The 25,856-nt window shown below is 61.7% G+C and overlaps 5 protein-coding genes across 5 annotated transcripts; all 5 read left to right on the forward strand.

The window, feature by feature from the left end:
- Window positions 1-1,671: 1,671 nt before the first annotated feature.
- LINJ_20_0970 (putative protein kinase) lies at window positions 1,672-11,499 on the forward strand (the record flags this gene model as incomplete). Its single annotated transcript, XM_001465192.1, has 1 exon — window positions 1,672-11,499. One exon carries the CDS (start codon window positions 1,672-1,674, stop codon window positions 11,497-11,499), a length of 9,828 nt encoding a protein of 3,275 aa, XP_001465229.1.
- A 2,630-nt stretch (window positions 11,500-14,129) lies between these two features.
- LINJ_20_0980 (putative 1,2-Dihydroxy-3-keto-5-methylthiopentene dioxygenase) lies at window positions 14,130-15,164 on the forward strand (the record flags this gene model as incomplete). The annotated part of the gene is made up of 1 exon (XM_001465193.1): window positions 14,130-15,164. The coding sequence occupies one exon, from the start codon at window positions 14,130-14,132 to the stop codon at window positions 15,162-15,164; it is 1,035 nt and encodes a 344-aa protein (XP_001465230.1).
- A 1,339-nt stretch (window positions 15,165-16,503) lies between these two features.
- On the forward strand, window positions 16,504-18,582 carry LINJ_20_0990 (conserved hypothetical protein; the record flags this gene model as incomplete). Its single annotated transcript, XM_001465194.1, has 1 exon — window positions 16,504-18,582. The coding sequence occupies one exon, from the start codon at window positions 16,504-16,506 to the stop codon at window positions 18,580-18,582; it is 2,079 nt and encodes a 692-aa protein (XP_001465231.1).
- Window positions 18,583-19,645: 1,063 nt separating this feature from the next.
- On the forward strand, window positions 19,646-21,172 carry LINJ_20_1000 (hypothetical protein, unknown function; the record flags this gene model as incomplete). Its single annotated transcript, XM_003392394.1, has 1 exon — window positions 19,646-21,172. The coding sequence occupies one exon, from the start codon at window positions 19,646-19,648 to the stop codon at window positions 21,170-21,172; it is 1,527 nt and encodes a 508-aa protein (XP_003392442.1).
- A 2,411-nt stretch (window positions 21,173-23,583) lies between these two features.
- On the forward strand, window positions 23,584-25,740 carry LINJ_20_1010 (conserved hypothetical protein; the record flags this gene model as incomplete). The annotated part of the gene is made up of 1 exon (XM_001465195.1): window positions 23,584-25,740. The coding sequence occupies one exon, from the start codon at window positions 23,584-23,586 to the stop codon at window positions 25,738-25,740; it is 2,157 nt and encodes a 718-aa protein (XP_001465232.1).
- Between the last annotated feature and the right edge of the window lie 116 nt (window positions 25,741-25,856).

Genomic DNA, 25,856 nt, shown 5'->3' on the forward strand with positions numbered 1-25,856 from the left:
TTCTTCATACACAAACGCACAAGCGTACAGCTCGTGAAGGGGGAGGGAAGTCTCGACCCAACACCGCGTCCGTCTTGGAGCGCAAGCAGAGCGTAACGAAGGGGAAAAAAGAGGGTGAGAAAGGGCGCTTCCTTGCGCTGTAGAGCATACGCGCACCCTCGCCTCTCTCCGTCTTTTTTGGAGCAGACCCTCTGCGCTGCTGTGTGGGTGTGTGGCTGGGTAGCTGGCTGGGTAGGTGGGGGCGTCTTCCTCTTGTTGTTGCGGTTGATTTTTGTTTTTTTTTTGGGGGGTGTTCGTTCTTCCTCGTCCTATAAAAAGTAAGAGTGCAGCGCGGCCCTCTTTTTTTTGTCGTTCCTGTTGTCGTATACACTGAAAGGCCACGTGGGTCTTCGCCAGCAGACGGAATCACGCGTGCACAAGGAAGCCCCCCAGGTACTCCTCCTTCTCCCCCCTCCCCTCCCCTTCCCGCAGCCTCTCTCGCATACGCTGCACAGTCACGCATCGGCCTATAGGAGCGAAGTGTTTGCATCCAGAGGAAAAGAGAAGTCGTTCTCGCGGTAATAACCCTTCTCACATTTGCGATCTCCCCTCTGCACGTGCCGTGTTCCCATCTCAGTCATGGAGAGCTACTCAGTGAAGGTGGGCTCTTCATCGCAGTCGCCAGAGGGCAGCGCGGCTGGGGCCGCAGCGGAGACGCTCACATCGCCGACAGTTGGGCAAGCAGTGATAAGCAGCAACTGCAGCACAACTCAAGCCGGCAACTTTCCTCACCTGGTGCGCAAGAACTTGGCACACGTGGCAGCCGTGGAAGCAACAGCAACAGCAGCGGAGTCGGTGGTGCCAATGCAGTCACGCTCTTTATCCCTGGTGACGGGCACCTCGAAAAGCGCACCAGCAAGCACGGGGGTGTTCGCGGGCGACATGGATTGGCCGCAGTGGGGATTGGTTCCTGTGGTTTCGCTGTGTGGCGCCGCGGCGAACGCCCCCTCCTCGCCGCCGCCGACCGCCGCCGCTGCATCGGCGCCGCTTATTGCATCCCCTGAGAACCCTCTCACACCTTCTACTATGGTGCCTCCTCTCCTGCCAGTGTCCGCCTTGCCCTTCATTATTAGCGTCGTCACGCCGGCGAGTGGGTCAAGTGCCGCGGCCGAGATGAACACTGCGCCGACTCTGGAGATGCTGGGGAGAATCTCGGTGCTCTCGACGGACAACGCGACTGTGTCGACGCTGTCCCCTCCCAGTTGTGACCCCATCGCCTCCTGTCACGACTTCTATCGGCGACTGAACAGCAGTCTCGGTGTCTCGTCTGCCTCGTCGGTCCCTCTTCTGCGGAGCATTCCACCCCCTCCGGCGACGTCGCTTGGCGACAGTAGCAGCTGCAGTGACGACAGCGCCGCCGCAGCTACTGCTGTGTCGCCGCTGTCTACGCTCCTATCGCGGCGTTGCTCGGGGCAGCATCCGCCTTCGCTGCTGAACAGTCAGACACTCGCTTCTGTGCTGTCCGTCGGAGAGGCGGATGCACCTCTCACACCTCCGTCAAGCCCTTCAGAGCCGCCGTTGCCATTGCCAGACCCCGCACCCTCTCCGCAGGCGTCTGCTCCACCGCAGCAGCAGCAGCAGCAGCAGCCCCCTGCAGACGTCGTCGCGCGACTGAACCCCTCGCTGCTCCTCATGGCGCAGACATTGTGCGGCTGTCCTTTCGCGGAGGTCATGTGCCCCGTCCTCGTGATGGAGAGCTCGAGAGCGCGCATCGCCGCGGCCGCGATAAGAAACCCAGACCCAGCAAGCTCCTCGGCAATGACCGTAGACCCCGACACACAGAGGCAGGGTCTGCCTCTCACACTGGGCCGGCCGCCCCACTCTGGGTCCTCGTCGAGCTCGCTCCGTCACCTCGACTCCCCGCAGCCTCTGGCTAGCAACGCCACCGTCCTTGACCGCAAAGAGGACGACATGGCCGAGGACAGTCGCGGCACTTACCACCAAGCCGCCGCTGCGGCGGCGAACGGGGACGCGAGCGACGCCGGTGTCGATGACGAAGGCGGCCCCGAGACGAACTCGGCGCCCGCATCGAGGATACTGAAGTCGATATCCAAGACCTTGATGGGCCGTGCGTCTTCGTCGTCGCACAACACGACCACCAACGCCGTCACCATGGCCACCTCCACCGCTGCAACGGCGACCGGAACCTTCACCCCTAACCACAGCGCGCTCCCGCTGGAGAAGCTGAACAGCGATAGCCCGACGCCGCCGCCACCATGCGCCTGGTCGCTCGTGTACGCCAACGACGCTGCCGCGAGCATGCTGGGCTGCAGCAGCGTGGATGAAGTGACGACGGCGGCATTTGATAACCTGCTCTGCTGCTTCGCGCTGACCCTTCCCCCGAGCGCCTCCGCCGGCAGCGTCCGCAGTAGCATGCCCCTGGTCACCGCCGCAGCGGCAACGGATGGGGCATCGGTGCCATTCGCGCTCGCCTCGCTACCCGCTACGGCGTCCTCGTCATCACCGCAGGCCGCATGCTTCGGGGAGAAAGAGATGGCCAGCAATGACGAAAACGACGACAAGGGACGCCAGAAGCATCAGCAGCCGTCTTCCAACGCAGTGCAGCAGCCGGGATGGCGGGAGGTGCAAAACCCAGGCGAGCTTTTCGCTCTGCCCAACCACAACTACGTCATCCTGTACAGCAAGCGCACCTCCGCGTACTACGCGGCACTTGCAGTGCCGTCGCACCAGCCGAAGATGTCACAGCGAACCAGCGTGGACGGCGAGAGTACGCCTCGGATGGGCTCGCCATCGACGATGCGGAACCAGTCGCTGTGTCCCACCATCCAACAAGCTGAATGCTACCCACCAGTGCCGAGGAATCCATCACACCCCAGCGCAGACGTCCCATCGTCGAGGCTGACAGGCAGCGAGGAGGCCACCGGGATGGCGCAGTGCGGGCGACGAACCTCGACTATATTAGCAGCAGCAAACACCTCCTCCCCGTTCGAGCCCGACCTGAGTGATGGAGCGTCGCCGCCGCCGCCGATGCAGCAGCAGCGTTGCAGCCGGTACGTGGAGATTTACATCCTTCAGCGGCTGGAGAGTAGTCATAGACCAGCTGGCATTGCAAGGATGCCGACCGCACGCGCGGTGGCCGCCGGCCCCCCGCCAACGCTGGTAACGCTTGGCAGTGGCGCTGCTGATGCGCGCGGGCCGGGCGCTCGGACCGCGACATCCCCCGGCGATCATCGGTCCACGGCCGTCTTTACGCCGCCACCCGCAGAGGCACCGCACCTGCGCAGTCCACAGCAGCTGCCGCCGCCACCGCATCGGCCACCGCGCTCGGCGTTGTCCAACTCTGCCACTGCAGCCGCAGTCACCGAAACGGGCAGTGTCGACTCTCTCGACGTCGACGCGCCGCGTCCGCTGCGGGAGCAGTATGCGAACCGCAGCCAGCACGCCTCCCTACACCCGATGGTGCAGAGCCAGCGCCGGCTTCCGAGCAGCAGCACGGAACGCTCTTCTAACTGGGCCGCGTCACGCACGAGTGGGCATCCCGGATCCCCGGCGCCCGGCGTGCAAGTCACCTTTGGCAGTCCTGAGACGCCCTCTGCCAACAGCGACGCCGCCTCGGCGATGCGGAGTTCCTCGCAGCACACAAACCAAAACAGTCTGTACGATCTGAGCTACCCGGCCTTCCATGTGAATCTTGCGCAGCCGACGATCACCTCCACGGACTGCCTGTACGGCGCCAACGAACCCGCTGGTGCGGCACCTCTGGCGGCCGCCGTAGCGGGAGGATCACGAGGGCTGCCGCTCACACCACTGCACAAGCCAGGCGAAGACCCGCACCACAACTACAGCAGCCCCAACAGCAGCTCTACACCGTTGCAGAAGACAGCATCGAATGCCCGCCAACCGCAGCCGGAGCAACGTCACCTGCTGAGCCGCCAACGCCAGCACAGGCCACTAGCTGGCCTTGTCGACGACGAGGATGAGGCGCGCGCGGTGACTCGGTTCAAGCGCAGCTCCATGAACAATTCGCTGCCCATCTCTCCAGCCCTCCAACCAGCGTCTGGGCCGGCTTCTCGCCAACGCAGCCTCAGCTCCGCGCCACTGTCGGCGACAAGCACAACCATTGCCCTCCTAAGCTGTGCGCGATCCCGCATGCTCTCTCCTCTCTATCAGCAGCTGCCCCCGCCTAGCAGCGGACGTGTTTCGTCGTCGGGGTCGGCACGCCTGCAGTCACCAGCGGCTTCCACGGCAGCCCTCGCCCCTGCAGTGACTCCGCCAGCACCGAGGCGTGCGATGCAGGAGGCGCGCGACGTGGAGAGCGTCGTCCAGCTGGCCCAGCAGGTGCGCGCGGAACAGCAGCCTTATCGCAAGAACAAAGCTGGGCAGCTCGTGGCGTTTGCGAGGGGCTCTCCGCCGTCGGCGTGGGCTCACAGAGACTCGCAGCCGTTATCGCCGTTGTCTTTGAGCCTTTTTCACTCGCATGCCTCCCTGGTGCACCGCTCCCCGCACAGTGGTGGTCATCACAGCCTCGTAAGTGGCGGCGACGCCGCAGGCCTCAGCGAATACAGTCTGCCCCACCACACCTTCCCCAGTGCCGTGACAGGATGCCTACTGCAGCAGCCGCAGCCTTCAGGCTGGGCGTCCCCTATGGAGACCAGCGCTGCGCAGATGCTCGGCAATGTGGCGGGAATGTCGTGGCAGCGGAGCAACGAGGTGGATCAAATCACGCCACACAAGCTTGCGGACCGGGTGCGATCTCAGCGCGGCGTCGTGGCCGTTCTCGTGTCGGCACGCCTGCCGCACACCATCATTTTTAACTCGGTTGCGTTTATGATGTTCGTGCAGCACGTTCTGCGGTTCCAGCGCCGCAACGGCGCCACGCAGGTGGCGTGCATCCTGAACGTGTGCCGTAAGATGCAGCTGGTCATTCACATGATCCCTGTGGAGGTACTGCCGGGCGCCAGCGGCTGCGTCAAGCGCACCGGCGCTGACAACGGTAGCCCCAGCACCAACAGCGCCAGTCCCGCCAGCCGCAGGGTGAGCGTGAGCTGGAAGGCAAATAATGGCAATGCTGAGGGCGCCGACGGAAACAGCAGCACAGTCACAGAGGCTGTCTGGGCATTGTCGAAGCTAAACGCAACGTTGCCGAGCCCGCACGAGGCGAACCCCGCGGGGCACCACCTTCTAGGCTCGCTGCCTTCATCGGCACCTGCCACGTCCTCACAGCAGCAGCAGCGGATGATCGTGGAGCTACTGAGAGCAAGACTGGAGGACCTCGACGTCCTCTACGGCTACGAGGAGTTGATGGAAGCCTTCTCTCCCGCGGCCCCCGCGCTAGACAGCAGTGTCAGAGGCTTCATACCCAGCCACAGCAGCAGCGGCAGTGGCCCCTTCACAAACTCCAATAGCAGCTGTGCACCGCCAACCGCGACCGCGTCCTCGCTTGGCACCGGTATTGTTGCGTCGTCGCCGCCGTGGGGCTCGATGCAGCATTACTCGACTCAAGCGTCTCCGCTGCACTCGCCCTCAGGCGGCAGCAAGGAAAGCCGGACGGCGACGCCGCAGCGCAGCGTGCAGTCGCTTCTCGCCACTAACGCTGTACCGCGCCACCCACACCGCGACCCCCTCCGGTGCTCCAGGGCCTGGTCTTGCAGTCCTCACCTACAGCAGCAGGCGCACGACCGTAATGCATCCACCACCCCTTCCGTCACTGCCGTTCAAAAAGTCGCGCTCGTCTCGAATGCGGCGTCGAGCGGCGGCGATCGCCGCGACAGCAGACGTCGCAGCACCAGCGGCAATCTGGGCACCTGCAGCGGCACCGACAGGCTATCAAAGCGGAGCAGCGCCATGAGAAGTAGTGGCGACAGCGTCTCGAATGGCGCGTTATCGCGGCGATCGTCGTTCATGACACGGACAACGGCGGCGACGGCGGCGACGGCGGCAGCGGCGGCGGCAGCGGCGGCGGCAGCTGTGCGCGCAGCCGACTCGGTGCAGCGCAAAGGATCATTCGCGATGCTTAGCGGGGCCGCAGCTCACGCTGCAGACGGCAGTCGGGCGGCATCCGTGGTTCTTTCTCGTGCGAGCAACCCTGCTTCGACGACGGCCAGCGGCACCGCAGACGCAGCACGAGAGGGTGGCAACTCGAGCATCCTCACGAGCAATACCACCGCGGCGAGTCACACGTTCGATCCGGCGTTCTCCGAGGTGCGCGCGCTTGGGATGCAGCAGAACACCGGTGAGGAGGGCGACGACACGCTGTCGCGGCAACGCACCCGCATGGAAAATGGGGAAAGCAGCGACGAGGTCATCGAGACTGCCGCCGAGAGCTCGCCCACGTCTCTGCCCAGCCGCCGCACCGGCAGTGTCAAGCAATCGCTGCTGTGGGCCTATCCAGGGGCTGGATCGGCTTCGCAAGCCCCACAGCCGCAGCACCGTCGCCTCCCTCCACGCTATGTGTCAAGCTCCTCCTACCTATCCCGAGACATGCGGGAGAGCTTGGCCATGTGCGATGCGGCCACCCGCATCCGCGCTGACACGTACGAGGCGCGAGTCCTAATCCCTTTTACCACGCCGCAGCGGCTGGAGCTGCTGAGTCGCCTGGGCAACGTGCAGCTCTCCAAGTATCGCGGGCTCTCCGTCTTTGGTGTCAACCTCGTGAACCTGGTGACCGAGGAAGCCGCCGCCGAGGCAGCGCAGCCGTCGCCGCCGATCATTCCCCTGCGGTACGACATAGCGGCGCGCACGTATTTGGAGGGCGTGCGCGGCAAGAGTGTCATCTTTTCGCCCTTGATGTCGCCCACCACCGCGGCGCCATCGTTTCCGAGCAAATCAGCGCGCGCCAGCGCCGACGTCAAGGAGGCCAAGGCGGAGCCAACGGAGGCAGAATCAGCAGTGGCAAATACGGCGGCGGCGAAGATGTCGAGCGCGGACACTTTGTCTGAGGCCGCAGCACCGGCAGCTGGAGCGGCGGTGTCGATGGCGTTGCGGCTACGTCCGCCTCCCCTCCAGGCGCTGGCCAGCTCTGCCGCCGGCGCACCCGGCATCGCCGTCCCAGTTGTGAGTGCGGTCACCAGCGCGACGATGTCCTCACTCAGTGCCCGCTCGCGCGGCGAAAGCTCCGCGTTCAGCTCAGGTGCGGCTGGACAGAAAGTCGCGCCACTCGAGGCCGCAAATCCATCCGGCTTCTCCACCACACAGCATGGAAGCGCCAGCGGCAGTGAAGGCACCTCTCCGGAGGGCGTTGATGATGACACACTGCGGCGTGGCAGCGGGGCGACCGCATCGGGAGAAGCGACGCCGACGCAGCGCCACGCCGACCCCTTTCAACTGCCGATGGACTCTTCGCCCACTGGCGGGACACATCACGGCACCTACAGAGGGTTGTTAACACTGTCGATGAAGTCCAAGGACGACGGCGAGGATGGGCATTTCTCTGCGTCCGTCGTAGCAGCAACCGCAGCGCATGCAGAAGCGGCAAAGGGCATGGAAGACGGTAAGAAGCGGATCTCCGACAACGTTGGGAGATGTGCGAAGCAGCTGCATGAAGGCAGAACACTCCGGGCTGCGGCGTCCTTCAGTGTATTAACCGTGAGTAGCGGAAGTCTACCAAGGAAAGGCACAGGCTTGCAGCTGCCCGCAGTGCTGCTTGACGGCACCATCGCCGCTGCAGAGGGCAAGAGCCGGAGCACGGCTGTCGCGAAGACTGAAAAAGAGCAGCTCACGGCACACGCGCGCACGACCACGCAGAGGGCGTCGATGGAGATAACGTCGCCGCTGCGACGGGGCAGCAGAGACGCGGCGCCGGTAGGCGAGACCCGAAGCACGGCCAATACGGCGGTGACTGTGTCGACAGCGGTCATGCGCTCACCACCGCAGCGGCACGGGCCTCAGAGAAACCTTACTCCGCATTCCTGCCACCACGCCGTTGAACTGTCTGCCCAGAGCGGGACGTTACAGACACCGCTCCATGTGGCGCTTCCATTCGCGGAAAGCTGGAGCGCGGGGTTGCAGTCGCCGCCAGTGAGCCAGGGCAGCAATATCCTCAGTGCCTCTTGCGCAGCCGGGGTGTCAGGCGCGTCGATCACTGCAGACAGTTCGGCAGACAGAACCACGCGCAGCAGCCGCAGCGGCACCCCATCAACGCAGAGTCGGCCCTCCGTTCCGTACCCGTCGTCTCTGCCGCACCCCATTGTCTCTTGTACGGCACCCTTCGCTGCTGGCAACAACAACCCAACGGAGCCGGCCAGCACGCAGAGCAGCAAGACGCAGGGCCTCGTCAGCGTCTGCACGCAGAAATCTGGCGGAACCGAGCTGCTCGGCTATGCGCTGTCCAACAGTGCGGCCGCTGCCTTCGGCGACCTCAGCACCGCACTGAAGAAGGAAGATAATGAGCATGCTGGGAGCAGCGCGAGGGCAAGCAGCACTGAAAACAAGGAAGAGGCAAAGAAGGCGACCGTGAACGCAACGGCATTGCTGGAGCCCCTCGCCGTCGGGGCTCCCGAGACCAAGCGCCACACTCAGCAGTACGCGAATCCGGCGTCGCTCTCGGGGCAAGCACCCGAGTCGGTGATTGTCGCTGACATATCGGCGCACGCCGCCTTGCCGAGCATCTCATTCGCTACTCTCACTGGCACGGCTGCGGCGCAGTCGACGACGGCTGAGGAAGGCGATGCGATGACATCGACGATGGAGGTGAAGCTGTCCGGGGTGTCCGCTGACAATGGAGAGCACAAAAGCAGCGGCAATCTGGGCAATCTCGTCGCACCCGTGGCTACGGGGAACGGAGGGGCGGGGGCGTCGGATGATCGGCGTGCTCCTGCGGGCGGCGGCAACGCCAACATGCCCGACGAGGCGAACGACTCGTTTGCCGATAGCTTCATGGATATTTTCGGTCTCGTCAACCGCCCACAGCAGCTGGCAGATCTGCGACGCTGCGTCAGCATGCATGTACGAAGCGTTTGCGATCATGGTTTCTTGTCGACTGGCAGCAGCTCCATGTCCTCTGGCGCCACCACCAATGCGGTGGCAGCAGCGGCGGCAGTGCAGGGGAACACGTCAAGCTCCTCTACGGGGAATCGCGGTTGGGGTGCCGCGGTTGCCGCGCAGCCTATTCGGCCATTAACCGCCTTCGTCTCCTCACCCAGCGAGAGCCGCGTCGATGAAGGTGTGCGCAGCAGCGAGAGCAGTAAGCTGAGGCGTATCGCAGGCCTCAGCAACATCGCCGCAACAGCAGAGAAGGGTGCCACTCCCTACGAAAACGCCGCCATGCGTGCCGTTGCGGAGGACGCGGCTGATCAAACAACGCGCAACAACCTGCATGTGCTTGTCTACACGACCCGCGCCTACGCAGAAGTAGAAGAGGTCCTAGGCATCTACGGGCACTGCACAACCTTCGTCACGAGTGCGACGAAGATGCTACGGTACGCCCGCTCAGGGCTGCAGCTCTTCGACGTCGTGATCGTGGAGTGGGTGGAGTCTCTTATTAGCGGGGAAATGCACGACACGCTCGCCAAACATGCCGTCGAGGAGACGGTCGTGGCCTTCTTCATCTCGACAAGGCCTGGCGTGCGCACACCGACGATGAACGTCGATAACATCATGACGGACGCGACGGTGGTCATGTACGCCGACAACCTGCTGGAAGGGCTGCTCTCGCGGAATGTACTGGAGGAGGTGCAGCAGCTGATCCGTCGCCGCCGGCTTCTGCGCTCGATGGTAGGTGTGAGGAAGGAGCAGTCGTACCAGATTGTGAGCCACATCGGGAGCGGCGCCTTTGGCGACGTCTTCGAGGTAATGATGTACGTGTCTCGGGGCAGACTGGCGATGAAGCGCATCTTTTTGAAGAGCATGAAGCTGCGACAGCTGGAGATCATCAACCGCGAGGTCAGCATCATGCGCTCTCTTGAGCACCCTAATATCGTGTCTTTCTCGCACACACGGCTGGAGGACAACGCGTACGCCATATTCATGGAACTCTGCGACGCGACGCTGGCGAATCATCTGCTGGAGCCGTCCGTGGCAATTCCGGGCGCAGCCCAGCGGCAGCAATACCGCAGCGCCGGCCTGATGGCCGGATACCCAGATAACGCCATGAACAACAGCAGCAACTCCGTCAGCGGCAACGGCGTCGACGTGGCGGGTATGCTGCAAGCAGCAGCGCGCGAGGGCGGCAGAACCGAATTTCCCGGCGCCCACGGGGCCTCGATAATGACGCCGGAGCTCAAACGTCCACAGGACGCCGTCATGATCGTGCACGACATCGCCAGCGCGCTGATCTACCTGCATCGCCGCGGCATCATCCACCGGGACATCAAGCCAGCCAACGTGCTCTTCGCGAACGGCATGGCAAAACTCGGCGACTTCGGGTCGGCCGTGAAGATGACGGAGTCTCGGCAGCTGCGCAACATGAAGGGGACGGTGAGCTACATGGCACCCGAGATGGTGCTTGGCGAGCCGTACACCGAGTCCTGCGACCTGTGGTCCTTTGGGTGCCTCATCGCACGTATCATGGGCATCAATCTGGGCCACCTGAACGGGCTCCACATGCCGGCGCTCAACGAGCTGTACCGCGCCATCCCCAAGACCGGATCGCTGCCGCTCACCTTTACCAACCGCCTGTCCTCGCGCTTTGGGCATCACTTCACGGAAGAGACGACGAGCCGCGTGCTGAAGGCGCTCAAGCATGCCATCGAGATTGACATGGCGGAGCGTCAGCTTGCTGCTTCGCCGAACTCGCACAACTCTGTGGACGCGAATAGCACCGTCGAAGACAAAGAGATGCAGAGCAGCAGCCAGCAGACTACCTCCATCGGCAGTGACGCGTCGCTCTGCACAGACACGGCATCAATGACGAGCGAGCGGGAATCGCGGCACGCCACGGAGCCAGATGGCACCGGGACTGCCACCTCCGAAGCCGACACTCAAAACAGTCGCCGCAGTATCTTGTGCATCACGACATCCGATATCGTCGTGCTGGGCGAATTCTTCGTGCTGCTGCCCGCCTCGCTCGTGGACCTTTTTAATCGACTGTTTCACCGCGATCCTGCGAAGCGCATGACAGCGGCCGAGGTGTTGGACCATCAAGTCTCATGGGATGTGGAATGGATGGCGCGCATGATGCAGGAGATCTACGAGGTTTCGTGCCTCATTGAGCAGAGAAGCGCGGGTGCGCAAGGCGCAGCAGGAGGGGCGAGCCGGTTCCATTTAGCAGGGCAGGCAGGTGGAGGGCGACTGCCGCGTGGGGAGGAAGGTGCTGGAACGGGCGTCGCTACACCGTCAATGACGGCGGGCAACTTCGCGCACTTCCCTATCCAACCCGGCTCCGGTGAGCTGGCGTGGATGACCGGCGGCAGTGGAGGTCAACGCGTTCTCGGCGCGGCCGGGACAGGCAGTGGTGCCAACATTCTGTCAGCCGCGAACAACTATGTACTCGACTTGTCGCTAAGCAGCAGCTCTAGCGGCAGCGGCGGCAGGGGCAGCAAGGACGAGGCATCTGACGACTGAGCTCGCATGAAGAGCAATGCTCTCGGATTCCTCCGTACATTCCGCCCTCCGCGACTGTAGAGAAAAAGCATGCGGGCGTCTTCTGTTGGTGTGTGCGTGTCTGCGTGTGCCGCGAGCTTTCCCTTTGTAGCTTCGCCTCTCTTTCCCTCGCTCTATACCACTTTTTCGTGGCTGCTGTTGCTGGGCCTTCGCCCTGTCCTTCCCCTCTCTCGTGTACCCCTCCGCGTACAGCGAACACCCGCTCCATGCCCAAACACAGCGCCTTTCTTCCTTTTCTTTTCCCGTGATCCCTTTCATGTGCATGCCCGTGGCCTGGGCCGTGTTGTGCGTCGGTGTCGGTGTCCCCTCTCTCGGGCTTCTTCCTCCTCGATTTTACGCACGTATGAGTGATGCCTTTTTTCTTTGCGTTGTCTCTCTGCTCATGGTCGGAGCGCGCACGCTCCGCATCATGTTCCTGGTAGGCCGCCGCTGTTGTGACACCCATACGGTATCCTCGCCCTCCCTCTCTCCTTTCTCTCTCCCTATTATCGCCAAATACCATCTTTCCGTGTTGTCTTCCTTCTTGTCGGTGTGTGCCTGTGTGGGTGTGTGTACGGATGTGGGTGCCATGTGGTCGGCCCTTCTTAAATGGATACTCTCTCTCTCGCGCGCCCCCTCCCCGTTTTTCCTCCTCCCGGTGTCTTCTCTCTTGTTGGGTCTGTTTCGTTGTCTGTATGCCTGCGTTTATGTGCTTGCATGGAGGCAAGCCGCCGCGCCCATCCCCCCTCCCTCTCACATTTCCTCTCTTCGTTTTAGGCTTCTGCGTATTTTCTGCTTTCCTTTCATCGGCCGTGCTCTATTTCAGGTAAAACGCGGTATACGTGCTGCGGTTTTTGTGTACCTGCTGATCAGCGGATGTCGTGGGTTTCGTCCGTCTAACTGTGCCAGTCGAGGGACGCGCATGATATCCGCTCCGTCCTCTCTCCCTCTCTCCCTCCCTCCCTCCCTCTCTCGCCACAGCCTCCAGGCTGTTTCATGGTGTAAGCTTATGTTTTTCTTTGTTGTTTTCCAATTCGCTACAGCGGCTCGTCTCGTGTTCGCGCGGTAGAGCCTGGCCGAGACTCATACACACAGAGGCAAGCAGATTTATAGCCGCTTGCGGGGGCGCACATGCAAGTCCCAGATATGCTGTCGTATGCCGTTTTCATGTGCGAGCCTCGCCCCCTCCCCCCCCCCTTCTTCTCCGCTCACACGCTTATGCGCGTCTCTTCCACGCTTTTCTGTTGCGTGCCTGCGACTGTTGTCGACTTACTTCGTAGTCAACCTGTTTTTTTGTTGTTGTTCTCCGCGTGTGTGTGTGTGAGGTGCTCGCCTATACCGCCTGCAGCCATCTCACACGACGCATGCGCGCCTATGCGGACGCATGGGCACATACACGCATACGTGAACGCAGATATGCTCACAGGCATCTATATGTCCACACACGTAGACGACCGGTGTGTGTGTGTGTGTGTGTGCGTGTGTGTGGGATGCCGAGGTTGGGAGCTAGAAAAGGGGCTCAAACGAAAGCAGAGGGATGTAGGCACACCTATGATACGGGTCAAGGCGACCGCGGTCCAAACGCCCACGCACACGCGCACTGAGGTCGGAATTTGCGTTTTTTTTTTCGGGGGGGAGGGGGAGTTGTCTGGGCTTGTTCTCGTCTAGCGTTTCTTTTTGTGCCTTTGGTTTACGCTGCCTCGGTGTACATACATATATGCGTATGTCTTATATGGATACACATATACATTCGCAGCAGCCAGAGCAGCACAAGCAGCACTTGTCGTGTGTGCTCACTTTGTTTTTCTTCTTGCGTCATCCTTTGGATTCAGCATGCTACGCACACGACAGTGTTGCCCATTTCATAACGCAAAATGAAGCATGAAAAGAAAGTGCGACCTCGAGAAGATGTCTGCTGGGTCAGTCAAACGCTGCCACTGATGGAGAAGCCTGGGAGGGGGGCGTCTCTCTCTCGTTGCTCCCCCCCCCAAAAAGCGCCGCGTACCCATGTGTGTGTGTGTGTGTGTGGCTGATGATGCAGTGTACAGATTTGTTAGAATCATGCGTGCTAGGATGCGCTGACCTCCGGCTGAGCGCTTTCCCGCAGCCCTTGCCCACAAAATCGAGTTATGGACTGCGCAACAAATTTGTGCTCGACGTCCGCGACACCTTTCTTTGCGTGGGCCTCACAGCATGCACCCTCATTCGTTGCCACACCGCTTTTCCCTTCTCATAACGCATCTGTGCCCCTCATTCTCTCTCTATATATATATACATATATGGCCACACACCCGCGCGCGCGCACGCGCCCGTCTCTCCTGTCTCCATCTCCCCTCCATGTGCATGTTCATCAGGAGCACGTATCATCAGGCACTTCTTCCGAGCAAACACTCGTACAACTCTCTCTCTTGCCTCTTCGCTTTTCTTTCGTTCCTTGCTGTGTGTGTGTGTGTGTGTGTCCTGGTAAGCTCTGTGTGCTGCACACGCTGGACGTATTCTGTTCTGTATCGTTGCCTCCTCACCTCGCCCAAATCCAGCCCTGCCGCGACACCTTCGACGCACTCGCGCCCCCTCACTCCCGTCCACACAGTCACGCTGCCCCATCCCCAGCTATGACCGACTGCTGGTACATACCAGAGGCGGTCGCGGATCGCCGCGATGAGAATCGTCTTTCGCCAAACGTGCCCGCCAGCTACGAGGTGCTTGGTGAAGTAGGGATCTTCTACCGTCACTTCGACCCGAAGGAGGTAAGCGATGACATCGAGGGTTTCATCCAGCCGCTTCTCAAGAAGCTCAACTACCAGAGTTACGACGTCGTGAACCTCAGCCCGGCCAACCTCGGCGCAGAGAAGTTCGAGACTCTGGCGGAGCAGCATTTCATGGAGCACATTCACGAAGACGATGAGGTGCGGTTGATTCTCGAAGGTCAGGGCTACTTTGACGTGCGCGATATCAACGACAAGTGGATTCGATTGCTGTCGAAGCCTGGCGACTGCATCGTTGTACCAGCCGGCATGTATCACCGCTTCACGACGGATCAGAGCAAGGACATCAAGACGCTGCGCATCTTCAAGGAGGCTCCGCGGTGGATCGCGCTGAACCGCGGCCCGGAGGCGGAGGAGAAGCCGGCGCGCAAGGAATACCTCGCCCGCCTGCACGCCCCTGCCGAAACGGCTGTCGGTGCCGCCAACGGCCGCACGATCTTCTCTCTGCGCTACCCGCTGAAGCTGGACGTGGAGCTCACCGCCATTACGAAGCGACTGCTGGAGCAGCACAGCAAGCGACCGCTTGCCCTCGCGATTTATCTGACCGGCTCCACCGACCCAACCACCGGCGAGTCCTGGTGCCCGGACTGCGTTCTGGCGAAGCCGCACGTCGCGACGCGCTTTGCAGAGCTCCGAGGCAAGTACGGTGAGGAGCGCGCCATCTTCCTGCAGCTCCCGGTCGAGCGCGCCAGCTACCTGGGCAACCCGAATTTCCCCTATCGCACGCACCCGACCCTGCAGCTGGCTAGTGTGCCGACGCTGCTCGTGTTGACGCCGGCCAAGGACGCCAAGGAGAAAGGCGACGTGCAGTGGCACGACCTGCTCGACGTCAAGGTGCGTACCTGCGATGCTGACAAGGCAGATGTGCTGAGCCTTGAGTAGCACTGGCGCCAGAGGGTGATGTGCGAAGAACATGAAGTAGGGAGAGAGGGCCAACTCGACTACATACTAGAGAGCGAGACAGAGACCGCGCACCGGTGGTGGGTGTATCATGCGTCGCCCCTCATGGGCCGTGCACGCTCCGTCCGTGCGGGGGCGCCCTTGCCGTTGTAACGTCTTTGTATGGCGCAATCTTGTCTGTTTCTCCTTCTACCGTGTCGCAGTTTTCTTAGCGAGCCCCCTCCACTCCTCCATCGTGCGGCCTTCTCCCCACGTCTCCGTTGCCTTCTCGGATGCACGTCGCGCCGTGCGCCTTGCGAGTAAAAGTATTTGATCTCCTCTCCTGTGTGTGTGTGTGTGGGTGTGTTAGAGGGTGGGTGCTTGCTGCGCTCCGATCATCGACGTTTCTGCCGTGGACGTTGCCACCACGACCGCCACCATCCGCCACCCCCTCAAACCCTCCTGTCTGTGCGAGTGTGGTGTGTGTTGGGGGGGGGGTGCGTCTTTTGCTTTTTTTGTTTTGTATGTCAAAGTGATGACACGTTACTATGAAGGCGAGGTAACCGTCTTCGAGTGACACCGCCACCTGCGTCTTTACCCGTCTCCCCATCACGGGGTGGTGTTTGTGTGTGTGTGGGGGGGGGGGGGGTCTGTGTGCCGCCCGCGCCTCAAAGCCCCCCTTGGTCGCCTCCCTCTCCACAGAACAGCAACAAAACTCCCTCGCTGATTCCCTTGTCTTTCCTCGCGCCTCATCATTGCGATGCTCGCGGAGTGGGTGGCGTGAGTTGACGTGGTTAGGGAGGCAATGACCGTGAACACGGAGAGGAAGCGTTTTCGCCGCTCACCCTCCTCTGCACGTGGCGCTCTGCTCGGGCGAGGCTCGATATTGGATCTGAGGCGAAGGGCGCACGTCCAACGATCAAAGAGAGCGCGAACGACAAGGAGATGGTGAGAAGAAGGGGGATGATGAGGAGGCGCATGCATGGAAATGCGTAGCGAACGAAAACGCGCACCCGCGCCATTCCATATGTCTCGATGATAGGCTACTAGCGTGCGGGCGCAAGCGAGCAACAACAAAATGAAAACGAAAGACGGACTGCAAAGACACGTGCACTGCTTAAAGCACGGTAAAGGCCATTCCCTCATCGGCATCGCACCGCTACTCTTTCACTCATCGGGTTTTCATGTCTTCTTTTCGCTCTTTCTCTCTCTCGCCCACTACGAAAACCTGCACGCGCATCGTCTTGGCTTCTCGTGTGTGTGTGTGTGGGGGGGGGGGGGGGCATTCTCTGTCGTTCTTCTTGTGTGGTGCTCCGCGTAGAGGCACTACGGTCTTCCACATATGATCGCCCGGGTGCCGGTCTTGTGCTGCCGCCGCTCGTTGGCGTCTCGCCTTAGCGGCGCGGTCGCTGCGGCGCGCGCGCCCACATTGGCCAGCAAGGTACGGCGAGCCTCGTCCACCTCCTCCCCGGAGACGCCGGTGTTCCCTTGCGCAGCGTCTGGCGCGGCAGCGGAGTGGTCTGCTGCTCTACCGGACATCCCCTACGGCTTCCCGGAGAGAGACTCCACCGTTTTCGCCGCGGAGCGAAGCGGCGGCCTCCAGAAGCGGTGGCTGCAAGACCTTCCACGCCAGGTCAGCAGCAGCACCAATAGCGCCGGCCCCAATGCCGGCTCGATCCTGGTGGAGCGCTACCTCCCCAACAAAGAGGACTTCTGGCGGAGCCCGCCGTACGAGGCGCTGCGTGAGATTGTGCTGCACTCCCCGTACCACGACGCGTTGAAGATTATCATGGAGCACGACTACCGCTTTCTCTTTGCCGATGTCATGTGCAACGCCGAGGCGCCGATGCCACACATCATCTACGAGGACTTCATGAAGTGTCTTACGTTCTCCTCGCGTCAGCAGCCGCCGGAGGAGCAGTTCGCGCTTCCCGAGCCCGTGTTGCGGGATCTGCTCTGCTGGGCGGCCTACCACTGCACGCTGGATCGCTTCTACTTCACCTCCGCCTCCACACTCTTTCGCAAGGTGGAGCAGGAGCAGCACATGAGTGCGGCCGTGCACAGTGCGTGGGTGTATATCTGCACGGCGGCGGGCAAGCTGGAAGAGGCGCTCGCCTACGCCGCCTACATGGAGGCGAACCGCATCCCGTTTGACGCGGACGTTTTTGCCCGCTTGATGCACCCATCTCTCACACCGGCTCAGCAGCACCTGCAGCAGGCGCCGCAGACATCGAAGGGCGTCGTGCTGCAGCGGCGCCTCTGCCAAGACATGAGCCAGCACCACGGCACGATGTCAGTGGCGGTGCACGCCATGTTCGTTTACCACATCCTGACTCTCCGGCACACGCGCAAGTGGGAGGTGCTGCGTGGAGCTGCGGAGCTGTTCAATCGGCGGCAACGGCGAGCGAGGAGCAGAAGCGGTCTTGTGGCTCCTGCCTCCTCCACGCCAGCTGCTGCGTCCGCCGCGGAGTCACCGCTCGAGGTGATCTGCTCCCGCACCATGCAGCTTGCTATGTCGCTCTTCTGTAGGGAGAAGGGCGTCCGCTGGGGGCCTCGCACGGCGAAGGAGATGATTGCCTTCATGTTGGACAACGAGGAGGCCGGCTGCACTATGGCGGACGTTCTATTTGTGCTGATGCGCATCCGACGCAACGAGCGCACAGGGATGCTGGCCGCGCTTCCCAGAACAGCTTTCAGCGCAGAGGAGCAGGAGGCGCTGCTGCGCGTCACGTATCGCCGCACTCGGCGCGATCCGGCGTACGCGGTAGCGGGACCGCTGCTGCGTGAGCTGCTTGCAGCGGATGGGTTCAGTGGCGCAGCGGCAGGGGATGACGGAAGCGGCAGCGACGAGGCTGTCAACCGTGCCATGCGGCACCTGCAGAAACTCGCCTCATCAGTGGCGGACTACGACGCCTACGCCGGGTCCTCAAACCTCTCCATCTCTCCAGCAGCGGCTGTGGGTGCGCCGTATCGCGGCACGGGAGAACGATGTGCACCGGCAGCGGGGGATAGCGCAGCCGTTGACGACGAGCGGTGCAGCCTGACCTCTCTCTCGGGAGCCATGATGGAGCAGCTGCGCGAGGAAGAGATGCCATCGCCGCCGGCGGAAATAGCGCGCGATCTCTTGGCTGCCGTGATGGCGCTGGATCGCGAAAGCGTGGTAGCAGCACCGGCAACAAGAAGGGGGAGTGGTGACGCAAAGACAACGCTAAACGAGTCGTCGCGAACTGCATCCTTGGCGACGCCTGCAGCGCCAGAGGAGGATCGGCTTCGCGATCTTTATGTGTCTCTGGAAGCGATGGGGATACCGTCAAGCCTGTCTGCATGGTCGCTGCAGCAGCTGCAGCGGGAAGAAGAGGAGGCACGGCTCCACCGGCAGGCAGCGAATGCGTGGATATCGCCCGCCTACGTGCCACGGTAAGGTGTGTGGGGCTGGCGAAAGTAGCAAGCCCCAAAGCTGCCGTCACCCCACCCCCGGAAGCCGCACGCCTCTGATGGAATCATCCGTCGTCTTCTGCATCTCCTTGTGGTGTCTTACCCATCACATCCTCGCACATTGGTGTTTTGCCTCGCTTGTGTGAGCCTGCATATCTGTCTGTGCGCGCTGCTCGAGTTCTAAATCGCGAGAGCCCGGAAGGAACACACACGTGCCACTGACTCCCTAACAGAGCAAAACCTAACAAAAGCAATCCATGCGCGAAGGGAAGTCGGTTAACAGCCATGCAGCGCGTTAGCCACATCCAGATGCGCCTGGCCTATGTTCTGCCGCTTTTCTTTTCGCTGCTTGTGTCCGGGGAGGTGTCTCTCTTGAAAGGATGTGCAGCCCCAACCGGGGCATCAGCGAGAAGGTCAAGTCAAAGCGGTCCTGAAAAGGGTGAGGTGCAGTGGATTCGACGTCTCCTGCAGCCCTATGCCTCGCTCGCCTCAGGCGGTGCGCCGCTTGGCAGTGCAGAGGAGGTGGTGGATAAGGAGCGGGGTGAAGGAGGCTTTAGAGTCACGAAGCGTCACCGTGAGAATGGGCGTCCATCGTCGCACAGCACCGCAGTTGCTCGCGACATGTCCGTGATTTTTTTTTTGCGCTTGCGGCAGCGGCATTGCGATGATGTTCCTGTCCGCTCTTACGCTCGCGGTACTTCCTCTCTCGCTGCCCCACCCCACTTCCTTTCTCTTCCATGTCCTTCCCTACGCACACGCGCACATGCATGTAGTAGGTGTGCGCCAGCGCAACGTGTGAGAGACACACTAAATCAGAGAGTGCCCTGGAAAAGGGGCCGCAGCATCTACCTCCGCCTGGCTCTCCCCATCTCCATCACCGCGCCTTCGCCGTCCTCTTGCATGGGGCGCTGTTGTGTTTCACTTGTGCATAGACTACGTGTGGCTTGTGTGCATGTGTGCATGAGTGTACGCTGGAACGCAAAGAAAGCGAACCGCACCCCTGACCGTAGACAGCCATCAACGTGCTCGAAGCGTTCGCCGTCGCGACCATGAGGTCCGTTCAGTTCCCCATGATCCGCAGCTGTGGGCTAGTGCTCGCCTCCATCGAGGCCTCTCCGCGCCGTGCGCTGTCGGGGCGTCCGAGCGTCGCGTCCCGTACGGCCGTGGTCGCTCTCTTGTGCAGTCGACGCTGGCACGCGGTGGCAGCGGCACCTAGCGCTGGATATGCCGCTCCTGCAGCTCGACGCCTTCCGACGGCGGCGGAGGCGGAAGCCGAACTCCAGGCATGGGCCAGCAGCGCCGCAGGCTCATCGACGCTTGCGCTCTCGGGGAAGTCGCTGGTGCTCTGTGTAGCAGCCCTGCAGCTGCATGAAGCCGCAGCGGCGACACAAGACAGCAAGACGAGCAGCACCAGCTTTACAGAACTTGTACACCGCTACCTTGGTGCACTCGCCATGCACATCTACAAGCGCTTCAACGCACCGGGGAAGCCAAGCGCGGCGGCGGTGCTCTATGCCGATGTCGAGTCCGCCCACATCCGATCCGAGTCCTTGCAAGCCTCTGTGCAGTACCTCGCGCACAAGGCCTTTCAAAGCAGCGTTAGCAGCGCCTCTGTACGTGATGGCGCGGGTCAGGTCACAGGTGGGACGGCGGCCGATCTTGCAGACACTCTGAGCGCCGAGCGCGACCTGGAACTTACGCTAGAGGCTACGCTGGCACTGCTTGCCGGTCACCAGATCTCGCAGGTGTACCTCGCCGCCGTGGCAGCGAAGGAAGTCGGCACAGCTGCGACGGCGGCGGCCATGGTGCCGCACGCCGAGTCCACCTGCCACTACATCGGCAACGTCGTGGCCCTCATCTCGAAACCTCTGCAAGCGCCACCGACATCTTCCGCAGAACCGGCAGCGGCATTGTCGCTGCCCCCCGCAAAGCGCGAGTTCTGGGCGCACACGGCGAAGCGACTAACGTCGGTGCTGTACGTGGCGCTGCTTTCCGCGCAGTCGAACTTCACAGATGCGCAGCTTATCGGGCAGATGTTCCGCGATCTGCTGCGCAGGGTTTATGGCGCGGAAGGCGGCACGTTCGGCATGAGACGCTCGCTGCACTACACGCTGACGGTGGCGGTGCCGTACGTACTGAAGAGCTTCGCGATGATATTGGATGTCTTCCAGCAGCAGCAGCGCGCGGCAGCGGAGAGAGCGGCGGCGGCGAAGGCCGCGGCGGCAGCCGAGAAGGGATTTGGCGCTAGCCCAAGGGCCCCCAGTATAAGCACAAGCGCATCATCTACTGGCTCTCCACGGCCAAGGAAGGGGGTCTCCACCAAAGCACCTGGCTCTGCGGCGGCTGTGGGCCCATCCTCAGAAAAAATGCACCGGGCAACGCTGCTGGTGTTGTGTGTGGCAGCGATGCTGTACATTGGGTCTTCACGCAGCAACCTCTTTTCCGCAGCGACGCCATCCTCCTCCTCTTCTCAACTGGCCACCGCCACGGTGGAGCCGGCGGCAGACAGAGAGGTCATGCAAACATACAAGAAGCTCTCCGCCATGGCAGCGTGTGAGCCACGGCACCGCAGCTGACGTAAGCAGCCTGCTCGCAAACGTACAAAGATGCGGGGACACACCTCCACGGTAAGCAGGGGGGAGCGTGTTCTCTCTGCCGCACTCCCCTCCGACCCCGTTGCGCATTAGAGCAGCCCTTTGGGCCCCATCAGCGGCGCTTGCCATTGCACAGTGAGTTGGGGGAGGCGGTGGGATGTGGTGGAGGTGGTTGTGTCTGTGCGCGTGTGTTGCCTTTTCTCTTTGCGATGGTTGGACGCGTGTGTAGAGAGGCTGCCGGCTGAGTCTTGATGTGCAGCCGGGAGAGAGGAAGCGCGGTTCCGCCAGAGTGCACAGCCTCGACTCACTCCTAATACAGCAGCATTAACGCATGCACTAACAAAACAATGAAGCCGGCTCTTCCGCAACGGCGGGTGCTCTGTGTCTGTGTGTGCCTATGCGCCCGTCTCGGTCTCGACGTAGAAGTGTATGTGTCTGTCGGTGTGTCTTCAGCGCCACCACTGACCCGCCCACCCCCTCCTCCTCCTGCTCCTCACCGCAGGCGAGGTGAGAGGCAAAGCGGACGCAGACACAGCAAGAGAGGGCGAGCCACGCCGACGCATGCGCGCGCGCACACCCACACACGTCGAGAGCACGTCCATTCTCATCCTTGTGCCGGGTATGTATGTGTGTGTGTGTGTGTGTGTGTGTGTGTGATAACAACGACGGAGAGTTCACCGCTCTACCGCTGGCCACGAAGGCAAAATTAAAAGGACGAAGCAAAGAAGGAAGAGAAAGAAAGAGAGGGGGAGGAGGACGGGCGCACAGTGCGAATTACTTCGGAAACGGCAGCTCAAATGCCGGCAGCCAGATACCCCTCGAACGCCCCGCAATCTCTCGATGATTCATAAGGCGAAGGATACGGCGAGAGCAGCGCCGTCGCCCGACATTGAGCGAGGCACGTGCGAAAACTGGCTTCCGTTCACACATCTCTCTCTCTCGCGCGTCGTCGGTGCAGTTCTGAGGCGATGATGCGGATGCAAGATTGCTCGACGCTCTTTCTCCCCATTCCGACCGCCACCAACGTCTGCACCTCTTCTTTACTTTCTCTATATCCCTTGGCCCTGGAATCTCGCCCCGACCCGCTGTGGGCCGGCCGCGTCCTACATCGATTGCTCAGTGTATGTGCGTGTGTGTGTGTGTGTGTGCACCTGCATGCGTGGGGTGGGATGAGTAGGTGACGCAAATCGAGTCGTTGGAGATCAAAGTTGGAAAGTAAAGAAAACCCTCAAGCAGGTGCTTTCTTGTGGGACTCGCCTAGAAACCTGCGGCACTCCCGATGGACTTCTTCCCCGGTGCGGAACGAGTTGCAACGCAATGGCCCAGTGGCGCCACTAGAAAGGAAGGCGATGTGCGTCTGAGTGCTGGTTTGCACACACACACACACACGCGGAGGTGGGGACGACATGATGACGTACAACGTGAAAATACGAATTCCTAACAAAACGACTGAAGACGCTCTTCTTTCTCAAGAGAGGAAGAAAAGGAGATGCATATTTTCGGTTCTGCTATGCTCTGACGTCTTCCTTCGCAAGTGTGTGCGTGTGTGTGTGCAAAATTATGCGCCTGTGTGTCATGGAGGGAACCAAGGGATAAAGCAGCAGGTGCAATCTATCCCGGCCCCCACCCGCCCGTCCGCACCTGTCCTCCCTAACAACACCCTGTTTCCGTCTCCTGCTGCCAGACGCTCGAGGTCGCACAGGGTGGCGACGGAGACTTATCCAAGCAAGAGCCACAAAAAAAAAGAAAAGCAGATGTACTGTCTCGACGAACCACCGCAACGCACGCAGGGGATCTCCTGAGTACATGAGCTCCCGATGTGCAAGTGACTCTGTGTGCCTGGCATTTCTCGCTTTTTGCCAGGGCTTCTCAGCGCCACCGTTCTCCCTCTCTCTGTTCACCGGTCCCCGCCCAACCCCATCCCCCTTTGCGGCGTGCGCATGTTGACATCAGAGAGAGGGAGCCAGGTCATTGCAAAGGCGAGCGAAGATGTGCGCGCACACGCTCGCTGCGATCGTAGCGGCACCGCTTGTGCGGTATGCAACCATCGTCTCTCCGCCTCCCGCTCACGATCAGCTGCCATCCTCGCAATCCCGAGTGCATTCAACCTGATCAGCAAACTTCAGTGCATCCCCCAAAGAAGGGCAACTCCTCTCTCCAGAAAACGGCAACGTGGCACAGACGCTCAGCGCTGCCCCTCGCTTCTACTTTCCCTTCACTTACTTTCTTCCTGGCTGGTCGGTAGTTCAGTCCAACATCCTCTGGTTGCGGTCCAGACAGTCTTCACCACCGCCCCCCCACCCCCTATCCCACCCACCCACGAACGCACTGAAGTGCCTTCTCTCTCCCCCTCCCCATTGCCGCTGGCCCACGCCAGACGACCAGAGGCACGCATGGAACTGCATCCTCTCCAAACCGCAGCGGTGCGCATCCTGTTTTGTGGGCGACCCGCCCTGACGACCGGTGTCGTGAACCTGCGCGTGCTCCTTGGTGGCGACGGGCAGTACTGCCTGGCAGAGAAGCGAAAGGCAAAGCTGCACCATAGCAGCCGCCATGGCACCCGGGGAGACGCGGCAGTCAGCAACGGCGTCGAAGTGAGTGCTGATTCCGAGGAGAAGCGCGAGAGTGTCTACCGCGTCTGCTCCTCTGAAGGGCTGCCCGACGGATGCTATTACGTGAAGGCAGATCGACACTACTGGGTCATGCACATGAAGGGGGAACTCAGGGCAGCCATCTCAACCGCGGCAGCACCAACCCATCCTTCCGCATCACTTTGGAACACGCAAGCCACCCTGGCCTCGTCACCGATGCCTTTAGCAGCAACCGCATCGACAGCGGAGCCCTCGAAGGTGGAAGAAGACGTGTTGGCGAGGAGAGCACAAGACCAAGGTACTGCTGCTAGTGCCCCTGCAGAAGCGGCGGGTGCGATGGCGGCGACGGCAGAGTCGCCCTCAGCTCTGGCACCTGCAGATGGTGCGGCGCGTGCTGGTGCGGCAAGAAAGCAGAAGGTAGTTTCGACGAAGCGAAAGTGCACGAGACGCCTGAAGGCTGTGGAAGAGGGCATGGAGAAACTCCCGCTGATCACCACCACATTCTCCGATCCGGGCTCTCTCGCGGAAGCGTCACCAACGCAAGAGCAGCAGCAGAGGGCGTCCATGCATGCTGTGGACGTAGTCGGCGATGTTGAGGAGGCGCTAGGAGAGCAGCTCCTGGGCACTCCTCTCTCCGCGCGGCAAGCAGCCAAGGTGGCAACCGACGTCCTCGTCACGTGTGAAGAGACGCCACCCTCACTGCAGCAGCAGGAAAAGCAGTGGGAGAGACGCAAGAAGACTTCGCGTGTGCACGTCGACGCCGTCGCCGAGGACTGCAAAGGCAGCGAGGCTGATGCGGCGGGATGCTGCGTGAGCGCAAAAAAGACACGCGACAGCAGCCGTACAGGTGGCGGCAACGACCTCAATGTCGAAGTTGTAGGCGGCACGCCTCTTGTGGAGCAGCTGGTCGCCGATGCATCTCAGCCCCCGAAGCAGCCGCAACATCGTGGAAAGCGGCGCCGCAGCGATGAAGTCACTGCCGAGGATCCGCCGGCACTACCCTCCGTGCGGTACCCGAGCACTCAGGTCAAGCCTCTGACGTCGTCTTTCCCAGAGACGTCGCCGCTTCCGACGCCGGAAAAGAGCAAGGCGGCGCGGAGGAAGATGGGCCTGAGGCAAGACGAGGACGAGGCTTCCGCGCCTGCATCATCTGCCAATCTAAGGGATACCACCCTACCTCTGCCGTCGGCACTCACCGGCAGCGACACCGAAAGTGCCCCAATGCCGGCATCACCTGCATGCAAGTCACGCAAGTCCAGCACTGCCACCTCAGCAGCGTTCGCCGCAGCAGCATCGGATGCAGCCGACACGGCCACTTTATCGAAGATTCCAGCACCGCCTCTTTCCCCGCTTTCTCATCGCCCTGTGCCGGGCGGGCGGCAAATCACCCGTCCACATGGTAAGAAGACGCCAAACCACGCGGGCACGAACACGGCTTCTCTTGCTCATCCTCCTCCACGGCAGGCGCCGCCGCAGCAGCAGCAACAGGAAGAAGAAAACCCCCCTGCGAAGCGATCGCCGGCCTCCGCTCCGCAGGAAACCACCCCGAACATCCTCTACAGCAACCGCAGCAGCGACGTCGCGGCTCCCACTGCCCGTGACATAATGCAACAGCAGCAGCACGGCAGCCACTCAGCGCTCAACTCTCCTTCAACCCAATCGCAGGTCGGCGCGGATCGATCGGCGAGCACCAGCAGTCTCCTGGGGCCTCTACTGTCTCCGCTGCTGCAGCGCCAGTCTCAGTGGGGTGGTATCGGCGGTGGCGCTGCCGGATCGAGGGGATTGCATGAGAGTATGATGAGCGGAGGCAGCGGCGGCGGCGGCTTCTTTCCATCCGACAGCCCCGCGCTGGGCTTCACACAGGTGCACAGCACGCTGGCAGAAGAGTTCAGCCTGGATGTGTCAGAGACAGAGTCGTCGTCGGCGGCCTCGGAGTATCTGTACGATTTGGAAGAGTAGCACTGAAGGTGGGGAAGAGGAGGGGACAGGCGCCGTGGCAGAGAGGCAGCGCGTCACCGTGTGGCCTGTTTGGGGGGAGGGGGTCGAGAAGAGCGGTGGCTGTGGGCACTTCTGCA

Source organism: Leishmania infantum, chromosome 20 (assembly GCF_000002875.2).
Source record: "Leishmania infantum JPCM5 genome chromosome 20".
In the NCBI taxonomy this organism is placed as follows: Eukaryota; Euglenozoa; class Kinetoplastea; order Trypanosomatida; family Trypanosomatidae; genus Leishmania; species Leishmania infantum.